This window comes from Meleagris gallopavo, chromosome 27 (assembly GCF_905368555.1).
Source record: "Meleagris gallopavo chromosome 27, MGAL_WU_HG_1.1, whole genome shotgun sequence".
Classification (NCBI taxonomy): domain Eukaryota; kingdom Metazoa; phylum Chordata; class Aves; order Galliformes; family Phasianidae; genus Meleagris; species Meleagris gallopavo.
In genome coordinates, this window is record NC_139430.1 from 2,328,327 (window position 1) to 2,348,529 (window position 20,203).

General features: G+C 60.6%; 2 protein-coding genes and 1 long non-coding RNA gene across 4 annotated transcripts; 1 reads left to right on the top strand and 2 right to left on the bottom strand.

Moving 5' to 3' along the window:
• The first annotated feature begins 197 nt into the window (after positions 1 to 197).
• F11R (F11 receptor) lies at positions 198 to 9,989 on the top strand. Of its 2 annotated transcripts, XM_085209688.1 has the most exons (10): positions 198 to 349; positions 2,674 to 2,730; positions 3,733 to 3,846; positions 3,926 to 4,069; positions 5,452 to 5,654; positions 5,736 to 5,838; positions 7,713 to 7,817; positions 8,429 to 8,438; positions 8,570 to 8,618; positions 9,852 to 9,908. In XM_085209688.1, exons 1-10 carry the CDS (start codon positions 283 to 285, stop codon positions 9,885 to 9,887), a joined length of 888 nt encoding a protein of 295 aa, XP_085065814.1. In that variant the 5' UTR covers positions 198 to 282; the 3' UTR covers positions 9,888 to 9,908. The 2 variants fall into 2 exon arrangements, 1 of the variants encoding a protein (XP_085065814.1); XR_014879795.1 differs by lacking the exon at positions 2,674 to 2,730 and having other exon boundaries at positions 268 to 349; positions 8,429 to 8,618; positions 9,852 to 9,989.
• Positions 1,335 to 2,700, bottom strand: LOC146542734 (uncharacterized). The gene is made up of 2 exons (XR_014879796.1): positions 1,903 to 2,700; positions 1,335 to 1,851 (listed from the first exon to the last, which is right to left on the bottom strand). It is a non-coding gene; the product is annotated as an uncharacterized LOC146542734 (long non-coding RNA).
• Positions 9,990 to 10,661: 672 nt separating the features above from the next.
• On the bottom strand, positions 10,662 to 20,203 carry KCNJ10 (potassium inwardly rectifying channel subfamily J member 10). The gene is made up of 2 exons (XM_085209868.1): positions 20,111 to 20,203; positions 10,662 to 13,006 (listed from the first exon to the last, which is right to left on the bottom strand). The coding sequence occupies exon 2, from the start codon at positions 13,004 to 13,006 to the stop codon at positions 11,870 to 11,872; it is 1,137 nt and encodes a 378-aa protein (XP_085065994.1). The 5' UTR covers positions 20,111 to 20,203; the 3' UTR covers positions 10,662 to 11,869.

A 20,203-nucleotide genomic window follows, 5' to 3' on the forward strand; every position in this document is an offset into this window, starting at 1 on the left:
GATTGGCCTGCGCGCCCCGCCCTCTGCACACCTGTGTCGCGCGCGACCTCTTTTTCAGCCTATCACAGGTGTTCTCTCCTTGACGAGACGGGCGGCGCGGCCAATGGACCGAGGGAGGGGCGGGGCCATCCGCACCTGTCCGAAGGGGCGTCGCCGGGTTGGCCCGTCCCCGAGGAGGCGGGACGACCCCCCCAATCAGCGCGGAATGGGGGGGCGGGGCCGCACCTGGGCGGGGCGGGGCCGCACCTGGGGCGCGGGGTCAGTGCGGCGGCGGCGGCGGCGATGGCGGGCGGGGTGCGGCGGGGCGGCGGCGGAGCGCGGCCCCTGGTGCTGCTGTGCGCGGCGGCCGGTGAGAACCGGGACGGAGGGCCGGGGGGGCGGGGCGGGAGCGGGGTTAGGCCACGGGGAGCGGCGCCGGAGCGATGCGCGACCCCCGGTGCTCGGGTTCCGCTCCACGCCGAGCTCCGGTGCCGCCCGCGGTCGCCGTCCGCGGAGGTTCGGAGCGGCGATAAGAGGGTGTTGACAGCGCGGCGGCGTTCGGCCGCGGGCTGCGGGCGCGGCTACGGGGGGACCGCGGGGTTGGTGTAGGAGAAAAACCCAAAGCGCGGCCGTGAGAACGCTGGCGGCGTGGGAATGCCGGGGGCGCCGCCCTGCTGTCCCGTCCCCTTGTTGTCCCCGTCCCGCTCTTGTCCCCGTCCCCTTCTTGTCCCCGTCCCGCTGCTCTTTCTGCGGTCGCAGGAGAACCTTTCCTTCCTCCCGTGGGGACAAAGCCCTTAGGGAACGTCGTTACCCATCCCTGGTGGTGGTGGACGTGGTCCAGTCGCGGCTATCGGCCGCACATCTGTGCCGGGGAACCTTGTGTCCCTTCCAGCCCATCTGTGTCCCCTCCACCCCATTGCTGTCCCCTCTCTGCCCCCCAGCAGTTCGGGGTGACGCCGGTGGCCCTGCAGTGACTGCCCCGAGGGCATCCAGGGTGAAGATTTGGGGAGAATAAGTGCGGAAATGGCTCTTCAAACATCCCGTCCTGCCATGGGAACAGCCATGGGGACACAGCCATAGGGACAGCCATGGGGACAGCCCCGTCCCCGTCCTGCCGGTGGCGGAGGAGCAGCCGTGGGTCCCCGCTCTGGGTTAATGTGTACCCAAAGGCCGAAGTTTCACTTCTCCCCATGGAGTTTCCCTTCCGTCACCGTGCGGTGATGGTGGCGGTGACGTCCCCTCCTTTGTCTCGGGGCAGTGTTGGCATTAACTCTTTTAGGGCCGTGGGGATGGGAGCAGGTGTGTGACCCAAGTGACCTGTGTGGCCCAGGACATTGGGACCCCAAATTCGGTCATTTTGGGTTGGTTTTTTTTTTTTTTTTTTTTTTTTTTTTGCCTGGCTGCCGCCCTTCCCGTGTCCCCATTGTGCGGTGGCTGCAGCTCTTCCCGTCCCCGCTCCACATTTCCTGTCCCCACCGCCGCTTCCTGTGGATCCCAGTCCCAACCCCCCCCATTTCCAGGTGGCCCCGCGGCCGCTGCCAGGTGTTGCCATTCCTGCCCTCGTGGCACAGTGTCCCCAAAGCCTCCATGGGGCTCAGGGACGTTGTGGTGAGCAATGGTCCCAAACCATGGGGTGTGGGGACACCACAGTGGCCTCTTTGCTTGGGTGTGGGGGCACTGTGTGATTTGGGGACACCGTGGTGGTCTCCTTCCTTGGCCTTGGGGACACCACCATGGTCTCTCCACTTGGGCCTGGGGACTCTATGGGGTTTGGGGACTCCATAGTGGCCTTTGTCCTTGGGTTTGGGGACACTGCGGTGCTCGGGGACACCATGGTGGCCTTCCTCCTTGGGCCTGAGTACACTGTGGCACCTGGGGACACCATGGTGGCCTTCCTCCTTGGGCCTGAGTACACTGTGGCACCTGGGGACACCATGGTGGCCTTTCTTCTCGGTCTTGAGGCCACCACAGCGGTCTTCTCCACTTGGGTTTGGAGACACCATGGTGCTTGGGGACACTGTGGTGGCCTTTGTTCTTGGGTTTGGGGACATCACAGCGGTTTCCCCCTTGGACCTGGGGACGCTGTGGCACTTGGGGACACCGTGGTGGCCGACCTCCTTGGGACTGGGGACGTGGTGGTTCCCCCCCTTGGAGTTTTGGTGCCCCAGGCGTTGTGGGAGCGGCGCTGGGCGATGTCTCTGCAGTGACTCAGCGGTGCAGCGGCCGTCCCAGACCCACAGCAATGGGGCCCACGGCCCCTGGGGGTCACCGCTGCATTCCGCTGCTTCGCAACATGGGCACCGGGGTGGGGGATGGGGGTCAGCGTGGGGTGAGTGTGCGAGGACGGGCATGCGTGCGTGCACATGCGTGTGCGTGTGCGTGTGTGCGTGTGCCTGGAGCGTGGGGAGCGGTGTGAAACCGGGAGGTGACGCGGGTGGCAGCCGGCACGACGGGATTTTCCGGCTCCGCGTGGGGTCACCTCCTGGTGCCCCACACCGTCACCTCCCGACGCAGCCGTGACCCCGTGCTAATAAACCCGCGGGTCGGGAGGTGCCGTTAATCGCTAACCACATCTGGGCACTGATTAACGAGGCTGATAAGAGAGCTGATAACGGTGGGTGATGCGGAGGGGTCCTCTCCCTCCCTCTCCCCTCTGGGGATCCCCGTGTCGCTCAGCCACCTCCGCTCCCGCAGTGTCCCTGGCGGGCGCCCAGGTCACCTCGGAGACGAAGGAAGTGCCTGAGAACCAACGTGAGTCACTGCGACCCACAACTTCCAGTGGGGCCACCCGCTGCCCCACGGCCCCATTAACTGCCCCACACTGACTGCCCTATGGCCCCATCGAATGCCCCCTGGCCCCGTTAGCCACCCCATCAAGTTCCCCACGGCCCCGCTGACCACCCCACGGTCCCATTAAGTGCCCCATGGCCCCATCATCAACCCCACGGTGCCATTAACCACCCCACAGCCCCATCAAGTGCCCAATGGCCCCATTAAGTGCCCCACAGCCCCACTGAATGCCCCGCAGCCCTATTAACTGCCCCATGTCCCCATCAAAAGCCCATGACCCCCATGCGAGCCCCTCCTGGCCCCACACATGAACTCCATAACCCCACCGAGTACCCAATGGCTCCACATAAGCATCCCAAGAGTGCACCTGAACATCCCGAGCCCCCCATAACCTCACAAGAGCACCCCAGGAGCCCCACCATGGCCCCACACGAGCATTCCTTAACCCCACCAAGCCCACCATGACCTCACCAAGTCCCCTATAGCCCCCATGAGCCCCACCGTGACCCTACACGAAAATCCATAACCCCACCAAGGCCCCATAGCCTCCCATGGCCCCACAAGTACCCCATGACCCCCCACGAGCCCCACCATGGCCCCACGCGAGCACCCCATGACCCTCCCAAGCCCCTCGTGACCCTACATGAGCACCCCACGACCCCACACAAGCGCCCTATGGCCCCACCAAGCCCCCCACAACCAACAGGAGCACCCCATAACCCTTATGAGCACCCTATGGTCCCACCAAGCCCTCACAACCCCACACAGCACCCCGTAACCTCACCAAGCCCCCTATAACTCTCCACCAGCCCCACCGTGGCCCAACGGGAGCCCCCTACGACCCCACGGGAGCCCCCTACAAGCCCACAGGAGCCCCCCACACCCCCGCCAAGCCCCCCACCACCCGCAGCAGTTGGGTTTCGGGGCGCTGCTCCCCCCGCTGAGCTCCATCTCTCCCCGCAGCCGTCGACATCCCGTGCTCTGCGTACCGCTCCGACTGGGGAAGTCCCCGCATCGAGTGGAAGTTCCAGAAGGGCTCTTCCCTGGTGCTCTTCTACTACGCGGGAGCACTCACAGGTACGGCGCCGCGCTTGGAGCTGTGGGTGCTGCCGTCTGTCCGTCTGTCCGTCCCCCAACCCTCCGCCTCTCCCCGCAGACCCCTACAAGAACCGCGTCGTGTTCTCCGTCACCTCCATCCACTTCACCACGGTGACGCGGGAGGACACGGGGAAATACATCTGTGAGGTGGTGGGGGGCGACTCCCAGATCGCCAAGTCGGAGGTCAACCTCATCGTGCAGGGTGGGTCCCCACATCCGTGTGTCCCCATGTCCCCATGTGCCTACATCCCCATGTCTAAATGTCCCCGGTTCCCCATCCTCCCACCTCCCCATGTCCTCACATCCCCACCTCTCTGTGTCCCCATTTTCCCATGTCCTCACTTCTCCACATCCCAGTGTTCCCACATCCTCGTGTCCCCACTTCCCCATATTCTCATGTCCCCACACCCCCATCTTCCCGTATCCCCATGTCCCTGTGTCCCCCATCCCCATGTCCTCGCAATCCCCAGTAGGGCTGGGGTGAAGGTGAAGGTTCCCACGTTCTTGGGTTGCACCCGGTGCTCTTTGCATCAGTGTTTCCCTATAGAACCCATAGGGGAAATGAACCTGGTTGGTTCTCCCCTGTAGAGCCTGGACAGGGTGAATCAGGATGGTGGATCCCCGTGGAACCATAAGGGATGAGAATGTCACTGCATTGCTGGGGGAACCCTGTGCTCTTTGGGTTGGTTTTTCCCTATAGAACCCACAGGGGCTGTGAATCGGGTGGGTGCTTCCCTACAGAACCCATAGGGGCAGTGGAGGTGACCCCAGGGGTTGACAATTCCCTATAGAACCCGTAGGGGTGGTGAATCAGGTTGGCGTTTCCCCATAGAACCAGTAGGGGAGGTGAACCATGTGGGTTACCCTATAGAACCCGTTGGGGAATGGAATCGGGTGGGTGCTTCCCTGTAGAACCCAGAGGAGCAGTGGAGGTGCCCATACCCTCGAGGCACACCCCGTGGTTCCCATTTCCTTCTGCAGCCCATAGTCTGACCCTTTTGGGGTCCCCCCTCGCTATCTCCCCATATCCTGACCCTTTTGGGGTCCCTCCCCTCTGTCTCTCCATAGTCTGACCCCACCCGAGGGTCTCACCACACTGCCCCTCCATTCATTGACCCTTTGTGGTCCCCCACACTGTCCCCATACAGTCTGGCCCTTTTGGGATTCCTCCTCGCTGTCCCCCATACTCTGACCCTCTTGGGGATCCCTCCCTCCCTGTCCCCACATAGTCTGACCCCATCCTGGGGGTCTCCCTTCTCTGTCCCCCCATACACTGACACTTTTGGGGGTCCCTCCCCTTCCTGTCCCGCCATAGTCTGACCCCATCCTGGGGTTCCCCCTCTCTGTGCCCCTCTACACAGACCCTTTTGGGATCTCCCTTCTCTGTCCACCCCCTACACAGACCCTTTTAGGGTCCCCCATCTTTTCCCCCCCTAACAGACCCTTCTGGGATCTCCCCTCACCATCCCCCCCACCCACACACTGACCCTTCTGGGGTCTCCCCTCTTTTTCCCCCCCTAACAGACCCTTCTGGGGTCTCCCCTCACCATCTCTCTCGCTGACCCTTTTGGGGTCCCCCCGCAGTGCCCCCCTCCAAGCCGGTTGCCCACGTTCCCAGCTCCGCCACCATCGGCCGCACTGCGGTGCTGCGCTGTACGGAGTCGGACGGCTCCCCGCCCCCCACGTTCCGCTGGTACCGGGACGGGATGCTGGTCCCCACCGACCCCAAAAGCAGCCTCAGCTTCCGCAACTCCTCCTACACTCTGGATTCCACCACCGGGGAGCTGGTGAGCGCCGGGGGGATGGAAACCCACGGGACCCCCGGCGCCTTCCCACCCCCACCCATGGGTGCCTCCCCCCTCCTGCAGACCTTCAATCCCGTCAGCGCCTTCGACACCGGCGATTATTACTGCGAGGCCTCCAACAACGTGGGCACGGCGCAGAGGTCGGACACGGTGCGCATGGAAGCCAGTGAGAGACGGGGCGCCACGGGGGCTGTGGGGCGGGGTGCCATAGGGTGGGGTGCCATAGGGTGGGGTGCCATAGGGTGCCATGGGGTGGTATGGGGTGCTTCGGGTGCCAGAGGGTGGGGTAGGGTGCTATGGGTGTGATGGGGTGGTGTGGGGTGCCATGGGTGCCCGAGGGTGGTATAGGGTGCTATGGGGTGGGGTAGGGTGCTATGGTACCCATAGGGGGCTATGGGGTGGGGTGGGGTGCCATGGGTGCCCGAGGGTGGTGTAGGGTGCTATGGGGTGGGGTAGGGTGCTATGGTACCCATAGGGTGCTATGGGGTGGGGTGGGGTGCCATGGGGTCCCATAGGGTGCTATGGATGGTGTAGGGTGCTGTGGGGTCCCATAGGGTGCTATGAGGTGGTGTAGAGTGCTATGGGTGTGATGGGGTGGTGTGGGGTGCCATGGGTGCCAGAAGGTGGTGTAGGGTGCTATGGGGTGGGGTAGGGTGCTATGGGGTCCCATAGGGTGCTGTGGGATGGTGTAGGGTGCTATGGGGTGGGGTAGGGTGCTATAGGATCCCATAGGGTGCTGTGGGATGGTGTAGGGTGCTATGGGGTGGGGTAGGGTGCTACGGGGTCCCATAGGGTGCTGTGGGATGGTGTAGGGTGCTATGGGGTGGGGTAGGGTGCTACGGGGTCCCATAGGGTGCTGTGGGATGGTGTAGGGTGCTATGGGTGTGATGGAGTGGTGTGGGGTGCCATGGGTGCCAGAAGGTGGTGTAGGGTGCTATGGGGTGGGGTATGGTGCTGTGGGGTCCCATAGGGTGCTATGGGATGGTGTAGGGTGTATGGATTTGATGGGGTGGTGTAGGGTACCATGGGTGCCAGAAGGTGGTGTAGGGTGCTATGGGGTAGTATGGGGTGCCATAGGGTGCTATGGGATGGTATAGGGTGCTATGGGTGCTATGGAACGGTGTGGGGCACCATGGGTGCTATGGGATGGTATAGGGTGCTATGGGTGAGATGGGGTGGTGTGGGATGCCATGGGTGCTATGGGGTGGTGTAGGGTGGTATGGGTGTGATGGAGTGGTGTGGGGCTCCTGGGTGCAAGAGGGCGGTGTAGGGTGGTAAGGGGTGCCATAGGGTGCTATGAGGTGGTGTAGGGTGCTATGGGGTGCCATGGAGTGCCATGGGGCGGTGTAGGGTACTATGGGTTGGTATTGGGTGCTTCGGGTGCCATAGGGTGGTGTAGGGTGCTATGGGGTGGTATGGGGTGCCATTGGGTGCTACGGGGTGGTGTAGGGTGCTACGAGGTAGGGTAGGGTGCTATGGGATCCCATAGGGTGCTAGGGGTGGTGTAGAGTGCTATGGGTGCGATGGGGTGGTGTGGGATGCCATGGGTGCTATGGGGTGATGTAGGGTGCAGTGGGGTGGTGTGGGGCGCCATGGGTGCCCAAGGATGGTGTAGGGTGCTATGGGGTCCCATAGGGTGCTGTAGGGTAGTGTAGGGTGCTATGGGTGTGATGAGGTGGTGTAGGGTGCTATGGGGTGGGGTTTGGTGCTGTGGGGTCCCATAGGGTGCTATGGGATGGTGTATGGTGCTATGGATTTGATGGGGTGGTGTAGGGTACCATGGGTGCCAGAGGGTGGTGTAGGGTGCTATGGGGTCCCATAGGGTGCTATGAGGTGGTGCAGGGTGCTACGGGGTCCCATAGGGCGCTGTGGGATGGTGTGGAGTGCTATGGGGTCCCATAGGGTGCTATGGGGTGGTGTGGGTGCTATGGGTGGGGTGGGGTGTTATTAGGGGAATTCTAGGTGCTAAAAGGGGAATCCTAGTGGGAAACCCAAAGGGGTCCCCACGTCCCCCCCTCTGCCCCACGCCGTTTCCCCCAGGTGAGGTCAACGTGGGCGGCATCGTGGCGGCGGTGGTGGTGCTGCTGATGCTGCTGGGACTCATCGCCTTCGGGATTTGGTTCGCCTACAGCCGCGGCTACTTCCGTGAGTAGAGCCCTTCGTGCTGCCCTATAACCCCATAACCACACACCACCCCATACATCCCATACAAAACCCCGTACGTGACCCCACACATCACCCATCCATCTCCCCAACATCCCCCCATACAACCCCCTACATCACCCCATAATCCCATGCATTGCCCCACTCATCACCCCACACATCACCCCATGACCCCACACATCACCCCATACATCTTCCCACACATCACCACACACATCCTCCCCATATGTCCCCCCATACTTCACCCCATAACCCCCACATCAACCCATAACCCCACACAACACCCCATATATCATCCCATACAAAACGTCATACATGACCCCATAAATACCCCACTCATCCCCACCATCACCACACACCCCCCCATATGTCCCCCCATACATCACCCCATAACCACACATCACCACACACATCACCCTATACAAAACCAAACCCCACTCATAACCCCACACATCACCACACGCATCCCCCCCATGCATCCCTCCACACATCACCCCATAAGACCACGCATCACCCCATCACCCCACACATCACCCCATATGTCCCCCCACACATCACCCCATAATCACCCCACTGTCTCTTTTTCCTTACAGAGAGAAAAGAGTAAGCTCAGCCATCGCTGCCGGTTCCTCCCAGCTGGGGTTTGCAGTGCTGGGACGGACTGCTGCCCGGTGGGCGCTGGGGGGGCTGGGGGCAGCAGAGCCCCCCTGATGCAGCACCTCCTCTTTTTGCAGCACTGCCTCCAAAAAGGTGATTTACAGCCAACCCTCACAGCGCAGCGACGTGAGTATGGGAGGGGGGGAACACGGGGGCGTCCCCCAAACCGCTGTGGGGTGACACTGGTGGCCAGAGGGGTCAGAGGGGACCCCGGTGCCTCCCAGGGGTGTCCCTGGAACACAGTGAGGTGACAAAACCCACACTGATACTGGGGTCCCCCCAGTGCCCAAATGCCCTTATCCCAACTGATACTGGGGTCCCCCCAGTGCCCAAATGCCCTTATCCCAACTGATATTGGGGTCCCCCCCAGTGCCCCAATCCCTTTATCCAAACAAATATCGGGGTCCTCCATTGCCCAAAACCAATACTGGGGTCCCGTGGTGCCCAAATCCCGCAATCCATACTGATATTGGTGTCTCCCAGTTCCCAAATCCCCTTATCCAAGCCGATATTGGAGTCCCCCCAGTTCCCAAAGCCCATTGTCTGAACTGTTACTGGGCTTCCCCCAGAGCCCAGATCCAATCAGTATTGGGATCCCTGCTTCCAAAAGTCTTAATCCAAACAAATTCTGTGTTCCCCACAGTGCCCAAATCCCATTATCTGTATTGATATTGGGTTCCACCACTGCCCACATCTCATTATCCGAATACTGGGGTCCCCCACCAGTTCCCAAATCCCATTATCTGAACTAATACGGGAGTCCTCCAGTGATGAAATATGAACCAATATTGGGGTCCCTCCAATTCCCAAATCCCATTATCTGTACCGATATTGGGGCGCCCCAAATGCCAAATCCACCAATATTGAGGTTTCCCAATTCTCAGAATCCTTTATCTGAACCAAAATTTGGATCCTCGGTGCCCAAATCCCGTTATCTGAATGATATCGGGGTCCTCCGATGCCGAAATCAGAACCAGTGTTGAGGTCCCCCAGTTCCCAAATCCCTTTTTCTGAATATTGGGGTCCCCAAAGTGCTTAAATCCCATTATCTGAAGCGATATTGAGGTCCTGTGGTGCCCAAATCCTTTTATCTGTGCCAATACTGGGGTCCTCCCAGTTCCCAAATCCCATTATCCAAACCAATAGTGGGGTTCTCCCTTGTCCAAATCTGAACTCATATTGGGGTCCCACGGTGCCCAAACCCCTTTATCCAAACCAATCTTTCTCTGAACTGATATTGGGGAACTCTAGTGATGAAATCTGAACCAATATTGGGGTTTCTGGTGCCCAAATCCCATTACCCGAACCGATATTGGGGTCCCCCCGCTTTGCCCCCCCAACGCCTCTCTCTGTCCACAGGGGGAGTTCAAGCAGACGTCGTCCTTCCTGGTGTGACCCCACAGGGCTGTGGATGTTCCCCATCGCTGCAGCTCCACCACAATTTGAACTATTTGGGGGCTTTTGGGGGCTTTGGGGTTTTTTTTTTTGGGGGGGGGGGTTGGGAATGGGGGGGGGTTGTTTATTTTCTTTTTTTTTAAGTGTTCCCCAGCGCCTTCCTGACGTCGGCTCCTTTTTGGGGCATTTCGACCTCCTCCCCTCGAAGCCTCATTGTTCCCCCCAACCCTCGGTTCGGGGTGGCCGTGCGTTGTCCCCACACTTTGGGGAGGGTCCAGCACTGCATCCTCATAGGGGCAGAGCCCCCCATCATCTCCTGGGGGGCAGCAGTGGGGGGGGAGCGCAGACCCCATTGCTCCCAGTTGCTGGAAACCAATAAACCACTGTCCTTTATGGAGTGCTTGGGCTGGTTTTTTTTGGGGGGGGAATTGGGACACAGCTCTGTGCTCCCCCTGGCGCTGGGGACCCCGCGACTCTGTGACCCCCCCAGGCCCTTCCTAACCATCAGTAGAACTTTTATTAATCACTTATTAACCCTCCCACCCCCAAATTGAGGAGGGGACCCCCTCGGCAGCGGCAGGAGGAAGGGGAAGTGTTGGGGGGGGAGAAACCTCTCGTCCCCATTTTTATATATATATATATATATAATATATATAGATTAGTGGCACTATATATAGATAAAGGTGTACACATCACCTGGACTCAGTGCAGCGGGGATTTTGGGGGGGTTGGGGAGGCAGCCCCGAGCTGGGGGGGCTACCCGGGGGGGGGCGGGGGTTAATAGGGCAGATGCTCTACGTTAGCAGCAGTGACGGGCTCAGGGCCGTGTCCGATTATCAGTGTCACCCCCGTGTCCCCAACCCCACAGGTGTGGGGGGGAGTGGAGGGGGGGGGGAGCAGCGTGGGGAGGGGGCCCCGGCTCTGGGGGCAGCAGCACTGGGAATTGGGGGGTGGGGATTCTTCCTCAGTCTCCCCGCTGGCGTGGAGCTGTGCTGCTCCTCCTGGTGGGAAACTGTCACTGAGTGTCCCCAAGGGCTGGAGGTGACTTTGTGTCCCCCTGGAAACCCCCCTCCCACCCCCCGTTGTGGGGACAGCAGCATTGTGTCTCTCGGTGGGGCTGGGGGGTCTGGAGGGCGTTAGCAGAGCATTAGGGGGTGGGGACAGGGATGGGGACAACGCTGTCCCCGAATGGGCTGAGGTGGTCCCAGCAGCGAGCGGGGGTCCGGGCAGCCCTGAACGGAGAGGAGGAGGACAGTGACTCAGGAGGGATGGAGACGGGGGGTGAGCTGGTGGCATCTCCCCACTCCGGTGGAGGCATCTCCAGTGGTCGGGGCATCTGCATGGCTGGCTGGTAGTGGTGTCTCCAGTGGTGGTGGTGACATCTTCCTGCCATGGTGGTGGCATCTCCCCGCACTGGTGGCATCTCCAGTGCTGGTGGTGATGGCACCTCCAGGACCGGCGGTGGCATTTCCAGTGACGGTGGCATCTCCCTGTCTGGTGACATCATCCCTAGGGCTGGTGGTGACATCTTCAGGGCTGGTAGTGGGATCTGCAGGGCTGGAGGCATCTCCCCACCCTGGTGGTGGCATCTCCAGGGCTAGTGGTGACATCTCTGGTGGTGGTGGCATCTCCCCACCCTGGTGGTGGCATTTCCAGGACTGCTGGTGACATCTCCGGTGGTGCTGGCATCTCCTTGCCCTGATGGTGGCATCTCTGTGCCTTGGTGGTGACATCTCCAGAGCTGGTGGCATCTCCCCATGCTGGTGGTGGCATCACCAGGGCTGGCAGTGGCATCGCCAGGGCTGGTTGGTAGCGGGATCTCCGATGGCGGTGGCATCTCCCCACCCGAGTGGTGGCATCTCCAGGGCTGCTGGTGGTGACATCTCCAGAGCCGGCGACATCTCCCCGCGCTGGTGGCATCATCTCCAGTGCTGGTGGTGGCATCTCCAGTGCTGGTGGTGGCATCGGTGGCCGCCGGTGGCTCAGACGTTGCTGATGCGGACGCTGAGCGGCGCTCCCTCGCGCTCCGCCGCCTCCCGCAGCGTCTCCTCCAGCTTCACCTTCTCGGGGTCCCCAAACCTCACGGTCTCGCGGACGCAGCACGGGGCGGCCACCTTCACCACTTGGTCGAAGAGGCTGAAATCCGCCACGTACTTCCCGCTGGCCGACAGCGAGATGGCGGGGGTGAACTCGTAGCCCCAGAGGATCTCCTCGGGGAGGTAGGAGGTGCGCACCTGGCACGTGGCGCTGGTGGACTCCACGGTGCCGCTGAGGATGACCACCAGCTCAAAGTCCCCCTCGCCCGTCCGCAGCGCCGCGTCGCGGAAGGGGCTGGCGTCGTCCACCACGTGGTAGAAGGTGAGGGGCAGGATGAGGAAGGGGCTGTCGGACGACGTGTCCACCTGGAAGTCCACGTTGAGCTGGTTGAGCCGCACGCTCTCGCCCTCCTTGGTGAGGTGGGTCTGCAGCAGCTTGCCCGTCACCTGGCAGCCGATCAGGAGGCTCTTGCGCATGTTGGCCACGCGGATCATCAGGCACGTCTTGCCGTCGTGTTGGGCCACCACGGCGTTTTGGCTGAACTTGATGGTTTCCGCTCGTTTTTTGGGCCGGGCGATCTTGGCCAGGAAGGTCCCGGTGATGAAGATCTCCATGATGGTGGTGAGGACCAGCTGGGTGATGAGCAGCACGATGGCCAGCGGGCATTCCTCGCTGATGTAGCGGAAGCCGTAACCGATGGTGGTTTGGGACTCCAGGGAGAAGAGGAAGGCGCCGGTCAGCGTGTGGACCTGCATGACGCACGGCGTGTGGTTGGCCGGCGGCTCGAACTCCAGCAGGTCGCCGTGCACCGCCGCCACCAGGTACCAAACGACGCCGAACGCGAACCAGGTGCCGGCGAAGGTGGCGGAGAAGAGGAGCAGCTTGTACCGCCACTGCATGTCGATGAAGGTGGTCCACAGGTCCTTGAGGTACAGGAAGCGCTTGTCGGCGATGTGCTCCATGCGCACGTTGCTGCGGCCATCCTTGGTCATGACGCGGCGTCGACGCAGCGCCGTGCCGATGAGAGGGCGGCTGTCCGTCTGCGTGGTCTGGCTGTAATACACCTTGGTGGCCGACGTCATCTGGGGGGTGGAAAGAAAGAGAGGTGCTGAGGGAGGGGGAAAGGGGGAGAAAGATGGGGGGTGTTCGGGGGAGGGGGAGGAACGGAGGGCGGAAGGATTGGATGGATGAAGAAGAGCAAAAGTTTGAGATTGGATGAGGAAGAATGAATGTCGGATGGATTGGATGGATGGAGAAGGGGGAAAGTTGGAAGGACTGAACGGATGGAGAAGGGCCAAGGACGGATGAAGAAGAGTGAAAGATGGAGATGACAAAAGGGTGGATGAAGAAGAACGAAAGTTATCCAACTTTCATTGGATGGAGCAGGGAAAAGGACGGAAGGATTGGATGGATGGAGAAGGGCGAAGACTGGAGATGATGGAAGGTTGGAGGAAGAAGAATGAAGATTGGAGGGATTGGATGGATAGAGATGAATGAAGGTTGGAGGGATTGGATGGATGGAGAAAGGGGAAAGTTGGAAGGATTGAACGGATGGAGAAGGGAAAAGGATGGAGATGACGGAACGTTGGATGAAGAATGAAGGCTGGGTAAGTCGGATGGGTGCAGAAAGTCAAAGGATGGGATGATAACAGAAGAATGGAGATGATGAAAGGATTGAAGGATTGGATGAGTGGAAGGATTGGATGGATGGAGAAGAGTGAAGGATGGAGGAGAAGAGCAAAGGATAGAGAAGAGATGGAGAAGGCTGGAGAATGGAGAAGACAGAAGGTTGGATGAAGAAGAATGAAAGATGGATGGATTGGATGGATGGAGAAAACAGAAGGATGGAGAAGGGGAAAGGATGGAGAAGATGGATGGAGACAATGACAGGGGTGGAGAAGAAGATGATGGATGGATGGAGAAGGAGGAAGAATGGGTGGAGAAAAGTGGGGGGTGAAGGAGAAGGGTGAAGAATGGAGAATAGCGAGGGACAGAGAGGAATAGAGGAGTGCAGGGTGGAGGAGAAGGGCGGAGGATGGATGGATTGGAGGGATGGAGAAGGCTGGTGGGTGGAGAAGGACTAAGGCGGAGAAAGGTGGTAGAATGGGTGGACAAGATGGATGGAGAAAACAGAAAGGTGCATGGCTGGAAGGACTGGGTGGGTGGAGGACTGGATGGGAGGACAGATGGAAGGACGGATGGATGGATGGATGGACGGACAGATGGATGGGAGAATGGGAGGATGGATGGATGGATGGATGGATGGATGGATGGATGGATGGATGATGAACAGATGGATGATGGACAGATGGATGGATGGATGGATGGATGGATGGGAGGATGGACAGATGGATGATGGACAGATGGATGGATGGATGGATGGTGATTGGATGGATGGGATGATGGATGGGTGGGTACGATGAATAACGAAGGCGGATGGGTGGATGGAGAAGGTGGATGGATGGGGTGTGGAGGGGGTGGAGAGGATGGGTGAGGAAGATGAGTAGGACGGATGGGTGGGTGGAGGTGGACGGGCTGTGGTGGTAGGATGGATGTGGGGGAAAGAAGGGGATGACGGCGCTGGGAGCTCACTGGGCACAATGGGGACCCCAGAGCCATTCCAGCAGTGAGGGACGTGTGGCACCTCAGGGACAGCGGGGGCTGTCACTCCCACCACTCCTGCAGCATCTGCCCGTCTGTCTGTCAGTCCCTCCTTCAGCCCAGCCCTCTATTGACACATCCATCCCAACATCCGTCCGTCTTCCTGTCCACCCATACCTCCACCATCACTGTTCATCCACTTCTTTGTCCACCTGTCTGTCCATCCGCCTCCATCCAACACATTGCCTCCATCTGTCCACCCACCACTTATCCACCCATCCGTCCGTCTGTCCATCTGCCAATCCAGACACAACCCATCCCCTTCGTCCACCTGTCTGTCCATCCGTCTGCCTATCAGACTGCCTGTCCATCCATCCATCCCTTACCCACCCGTCCATCTGTCTGTCCATCCACCTCCACCCAAACCACCTCCTCCTTCCGCCCGTCCATCCATCCATCCCTTATCCATCCGTCTGCCCATCCGTCCGCTCCCCCTACCTTTGCCTGCCCACTCGTGCCTCTGTCTGTCCGTCCGTCCCTCCTTTTATACTCTCACCCTTCACCTGTATGTCCGTCCGTCCCTCTTTCCTCCCTGTCCCCCAGTTGTGCCCCCTCCACCTCTATGGGGACAGGACCTGGGGAGGAGGAGGAGGAGAGAAGGAGGAGGAGGGGAGACGGGACAGAATGAGGCCGGGAGGAAGAGGAAGGAGGGGATGAATGGGAGGTGACAAATGGTCGGTGGCAGCGCTTCCGTCCCCGTCCCTGTCCCCGCGGCACAGAATGGCCCTTTCAGCCCCCGCCAGCGTTTGGCCCCACTGCAGGGCACGGTGCCGGGGACGCGGTGCCACCATGGGGGGTCCCCTTGGAGCCCGGTGGTGCCGTGTTGGCCAAAAAAGGGGGAGATGGGGGGGATCGGACACCCGGGTGGCACTGCCACTGCTCCCGCTGTGTCACCTCCTGGTGGGGGTCCGGGGAGGGGACGGAGGCACAGCGGGGACCTCAGCCTGGACTGTGCCGCCACCTGTCCTCAAAGCCACTCTGTACCCAAAGTCACCCCATCCCCAAAGCCACCCGTCCTCAAAGCCACCGTGTCCCCAGAGCCATCATTTGTCCTCAAAGCCACCTGTCCCCCCGAAGCCACCACCCCAGGGCCACCATGCCCCCAAAGCCAACTCACACCCTGCGTCCCTACGTGTCCTGGGGCCACCACAGGTCCCAGCGCTCTGCCTGAGGCGGGTGGTGACATCCACGTTCTGCAGCCCTTCTGTCCCCCCCTTTTCCCCATGCCCTTCTCTTTGGGATTCCCCACCACACACCACCCCCATGCGCCCCTCTAAGGGGTCCTTACACCCCATCTCTTCCCGTACCCCTTTCTGGGGTCCCCATACCCATCTCTTTACTCCCACCTCCCCACACCCCTTTGGCTCCATCCCTACACCCCCTCTTTGGGGTCCCCATAGCTCCCTTTGGTCTCCCTGCACCCCACCATCCCCACACTCCTCTTGGGGTCCCCACACCCCTCTTCCCAACTCTAAAGGACTGCTGTACCCCATTGGCTGCACCCCAACATCCTCACTGGGCGTCCCTGCACCCCACACCTCTCCCCATACCTCTTCTGGGGTCCTCACACCCCCCTTTGTGTCTCCATACTCTTTTGGGACCCCATCCTCCTCTTCCCAGCCCCATAGGGTTCCTATATCCACTGGCTGCACCCCAATTCCCCCACCGGGGGTTCCTGAACCCTGTACCTCTTCTGATACCCCTTCTGCGGTTCCCACACGCCTCTTAGGTCCCCATACCCCTTCAGGACCCCAATCCCCTCCTCCAACCCCATAGGAGCACTGCAACCCCTTGGCTGCACCCCAACAACCTCTCTTTTGGCTTCCCGCACTCTTACCCCCCTTTAATCCCCCCTTTCCCCCTCCCCAGGCCGCCCTACTGCCACCCTACATGTCCCCGACACGGGCTGTGACATGGCACTGCTTGTTCCCCATGCACGTACGGCGCCGTGGGGCACAGCGCGGAGCCCGGCTCAGTTACCCATTAACCCCAACCCCATAACTCTCCTCCTGACTCACCTCCCCCTCCCAATCCTGTAGGGCTATAGGGATGCACGCTCCCACCCCACCCTTCGCTGTGTCCCGTTGGCATGGGGTGCTCAGGACCCCCATACTCAGTGACTCCCAACCCCAGAAATGTGGGTACCCAGGACCCCTATGTAAAGGTTATGGGGTGGTCAGTACCCCTATGTAGAAGTTATGGGGTCCCTTGTACCCTATAGGGAACTAAGGTGCACAGGACTCCCATGTGGAGGTTATGGGATGCTCAGGACCCCCATACTCAGTGACCCCAAGCTCCAGGGCTGTGGGTGTCCCCATATGGGGTCCCTGAGACCTATAGGGCATTGGGGTGCCCAGGACATCTATATAGAGGTTATGGGGTGCTATGAGGTCTCTGGACCCCTATGAGAGGGCATCGGGGTGCTCAGGAATCCAACCCCAGGGCTATGTGTGCCCCCACATAGGGTCCCTGGGACCCTATAGGGAATGCCCAGGACCCCATGCGGAGGTTATGGGGTATTCAGGACTCCTGTATAGGAAATATGGGGTCCGTGAGATCCCTGTGCCCACGTTATGGGTTATATAGGAGATATAGGATCCCCAGGACCCCCACGTAGATGTTATGAGGTGCTCAGGACCCCCAAGTAACAGCTATGGGATGGGGATGGCAGCAGCGGGGACGCTATGAAGTTAGTCCCATAGGGCTGTTGGGGGGTGGGGGGATGTGCAAGGGCGGGCGGAGAAGGGGGGGGGACACGGGGACAGTGGGGCCATTGTGCGCCCCGGAGGAGCGGCCTGAATGGGGCACAATGGGGCTTTGATGAAGCGCTTCGTTAAGATTCAGAGCCATGTGCCCACTGTCCGTCCCCCCCCATCCCCCTGTCACCTCTTCCCCCTTCACTCCCCCGCCACCAGATCCTCTGCCCTTGTCCTGGGACCCCCACGTTGCCCCCAGATTTTGGTACAGCTGTAGGGTCCCTGGGGCTGGGGGGAGTTGTGGGGGGTCCATGGGGTTATGGGTTTCCTGGGGGTTGATGGTCCGTGGGATTGAGGAGAGGTCCATGGGGTCGCAGGGGTCCATGAGGTTGGGGGGTCCTCGGTGCTGGGGGGTCCGTGGGGTTGGTGTTGAGGGGAGTCTCTGAGGTTGGGGAGTCCCTGGGGCTGAGGGGGTCTCTGGGGGTGGGGGGTCCATGGGGCTGGAGGGTGGTCCCTGGGGTGAGGGAGTCTGAGAGTTTGGGGGTCTCTGAGGTTCGGGGGGTCCCTGGGGGTGGAGGAGTCTGTGAGGTTGGGGTCCCTGGGGTTAAGGGGCCCCTATGGTCGGGGGTCCTTGAGTTGGGGGTCCATGGGGCTGGGGGATCTGTGGGGGTGGGGATTGTCCTGGGAGTCGGGGGATCTGTGGAGGTAGAAGATCCAGGGGGCTGGGGGTCTGTGGGGCGGGGGGAGGCACGAGGTTGGGGGATCCCTGGGGTTGGGGTTGTCCTGGGGGTGGGGGGGTCCTTGGGATTGGGGGTTTCGTGGCGTTGGGGGGGTTCCTGAGAGTGGAGATGTCCTCAAGGTGGAGGGATCCCTGGGGCCTGGGGGATCCATGGGGAGGTCACTGGGGTTCAGGGGGGTCATTGGGTTTGGGATTGGAGGGTCCATGGGGCTGGGGGGGTCCGTGGGACTTGGGGTTCCCTGGGAGCGGGGATCTTTGTGGGGTGGGGGGGTCTTCACACGCCGCCCCCATACGTGCAGGATTTGGGAAATGCAGGGACGCCCCTCAGGACCACGCAGCCATCAGTGCCTCAGTTTCCCCTCCAGCACTGCACCAGAACTGCGGAACCTCCACGTGACCCATCCCCACCCAGCAGGGGGGAAGAAAAAAAAAAGCCCTTTTTGGGCTTCTTGTCAAACCTGCCACCTCCAAGGAAGGGCGATGGGAGAGGAGCTCATCCGGAGGGCTATGGGTGGGGGGTAACCCATGGGTGGGGGGTAACCCATGGGGTGGATAAGGGCAGCAGGGAAGCGCAGCCCCGATGTGCAGCGGAGAGCCCACAGCACTGGTAATGCAGCCTCGTTATCCCCACCCCCAATTAACTGCAGGCAATTAACCCAGGTAACCCACACTCGATAGCCTGCACCTGATAAACTGCAAGCCATAACCCACAGCTGATAACCCACACCCCATAACCCACCCATAACCCACCCCATAACCCACACCCCATAACCCACTCCTGATAAGCCATGGCTGAGATAACCCACCCCATAAACCACTCCTAAAAGCCACACCTGATAACCCACACCTGGGATAATCCACACCTGATAACCCACACCTGATAACCCACACCTGATAATCCACACCTGATAACCCACTCCCGATAACCCACACCCCATTCCCACACTCCCACCCACTCTCTGACCCCATAGGATGACCCCACAGCGCCATTAATCTGGCATAGCCAATCTGCGGCCCCGCTAATCCCAACCTGGTTAATCCGGCGTGACTAATCTGCAGCCCCGCTAATCCAGCGTAACTAATCTGTGGTTTCGCTCCTGGTTAATCCCACACACCCAACCTGCAGCCCAGGTAACACACAGCCTGGTTAACCCACAACCTGGTTAGTTAACTCACAGCCTGGTTAACCCACAGCCTGGTTAACCCACAGCTTAATTAACTCACAGCCTGGTTAACTCATATCTTAGTTAATCCATAGCCTGGTTAAAGCGCGGCCCAAGTAACCCATAACCTGGTTAACCCATATCCTGGCTAAGCTACAGCTAAATTAAATTGCAGCCTGGTTAACCCACAGCCCAGGTAAGTCACAGGCTGGTTATCCGACAGGCTGGTTAACCCATAGCTCAGTTAACCCATACCCTGGAGACATGGGGAAATGAGGACGTGGAGACATGGGGACGTAGGGATGTGGGGTTAAGGTTTGGATATGGGGCCATGGGGCCATGAGGACACAGCAGGGGGGACATGGAGACACGGGGCTGAGGGACACGGGATGGGGACATGGGACAGGGCACAGAGAGACGTGGGGACACAGAGACACTGGGGACGTGGGGAGAGGAGGACGTGGGGACATGGAGAAGGGGAATATGAGGATATGGGGTCAGAGGACATGAGGACATTGGGGACATGGGGACGTGGGGATGGAGGGGTGGGGACATGGAGACATGGTGATAATCGGGACATGAGGACATGGGGATGGAGGACATGGGGACATGCTGTCAGAGGACATGGGGACAAGGGGATGGGGGATATGAGGACATGGAGCTGGGGAATGTGAGGGTATGGGATCAAAGGACGTGGGGACATCGTGGAGATGGGGATGTGGGGTTGGGGGATGTGGGGCTGGGGGATGTGGGGACGCAGAAGGACGGGCATGGAGTGATGGGGACACCCACAGGACTGGGGACACTGTGACAGAGCCCCGGCCACTCCAGGAGGGGCACGCAGCCCCCCCTCACAACGGGGCCTTTTTGGGGTGGGGGGGCTCAGGGGTCCGCGCCCACCCCACCCCCCCCCACGCAGCCCCTTACCTTCGCTGTGGGGCCGCGGGGGGTGCGTGGCCGCGCTCAGCCTTCCCGCTGCCGCCGTGTCCCCATACGGGTTTGACGGGACGGGGCCCGGCT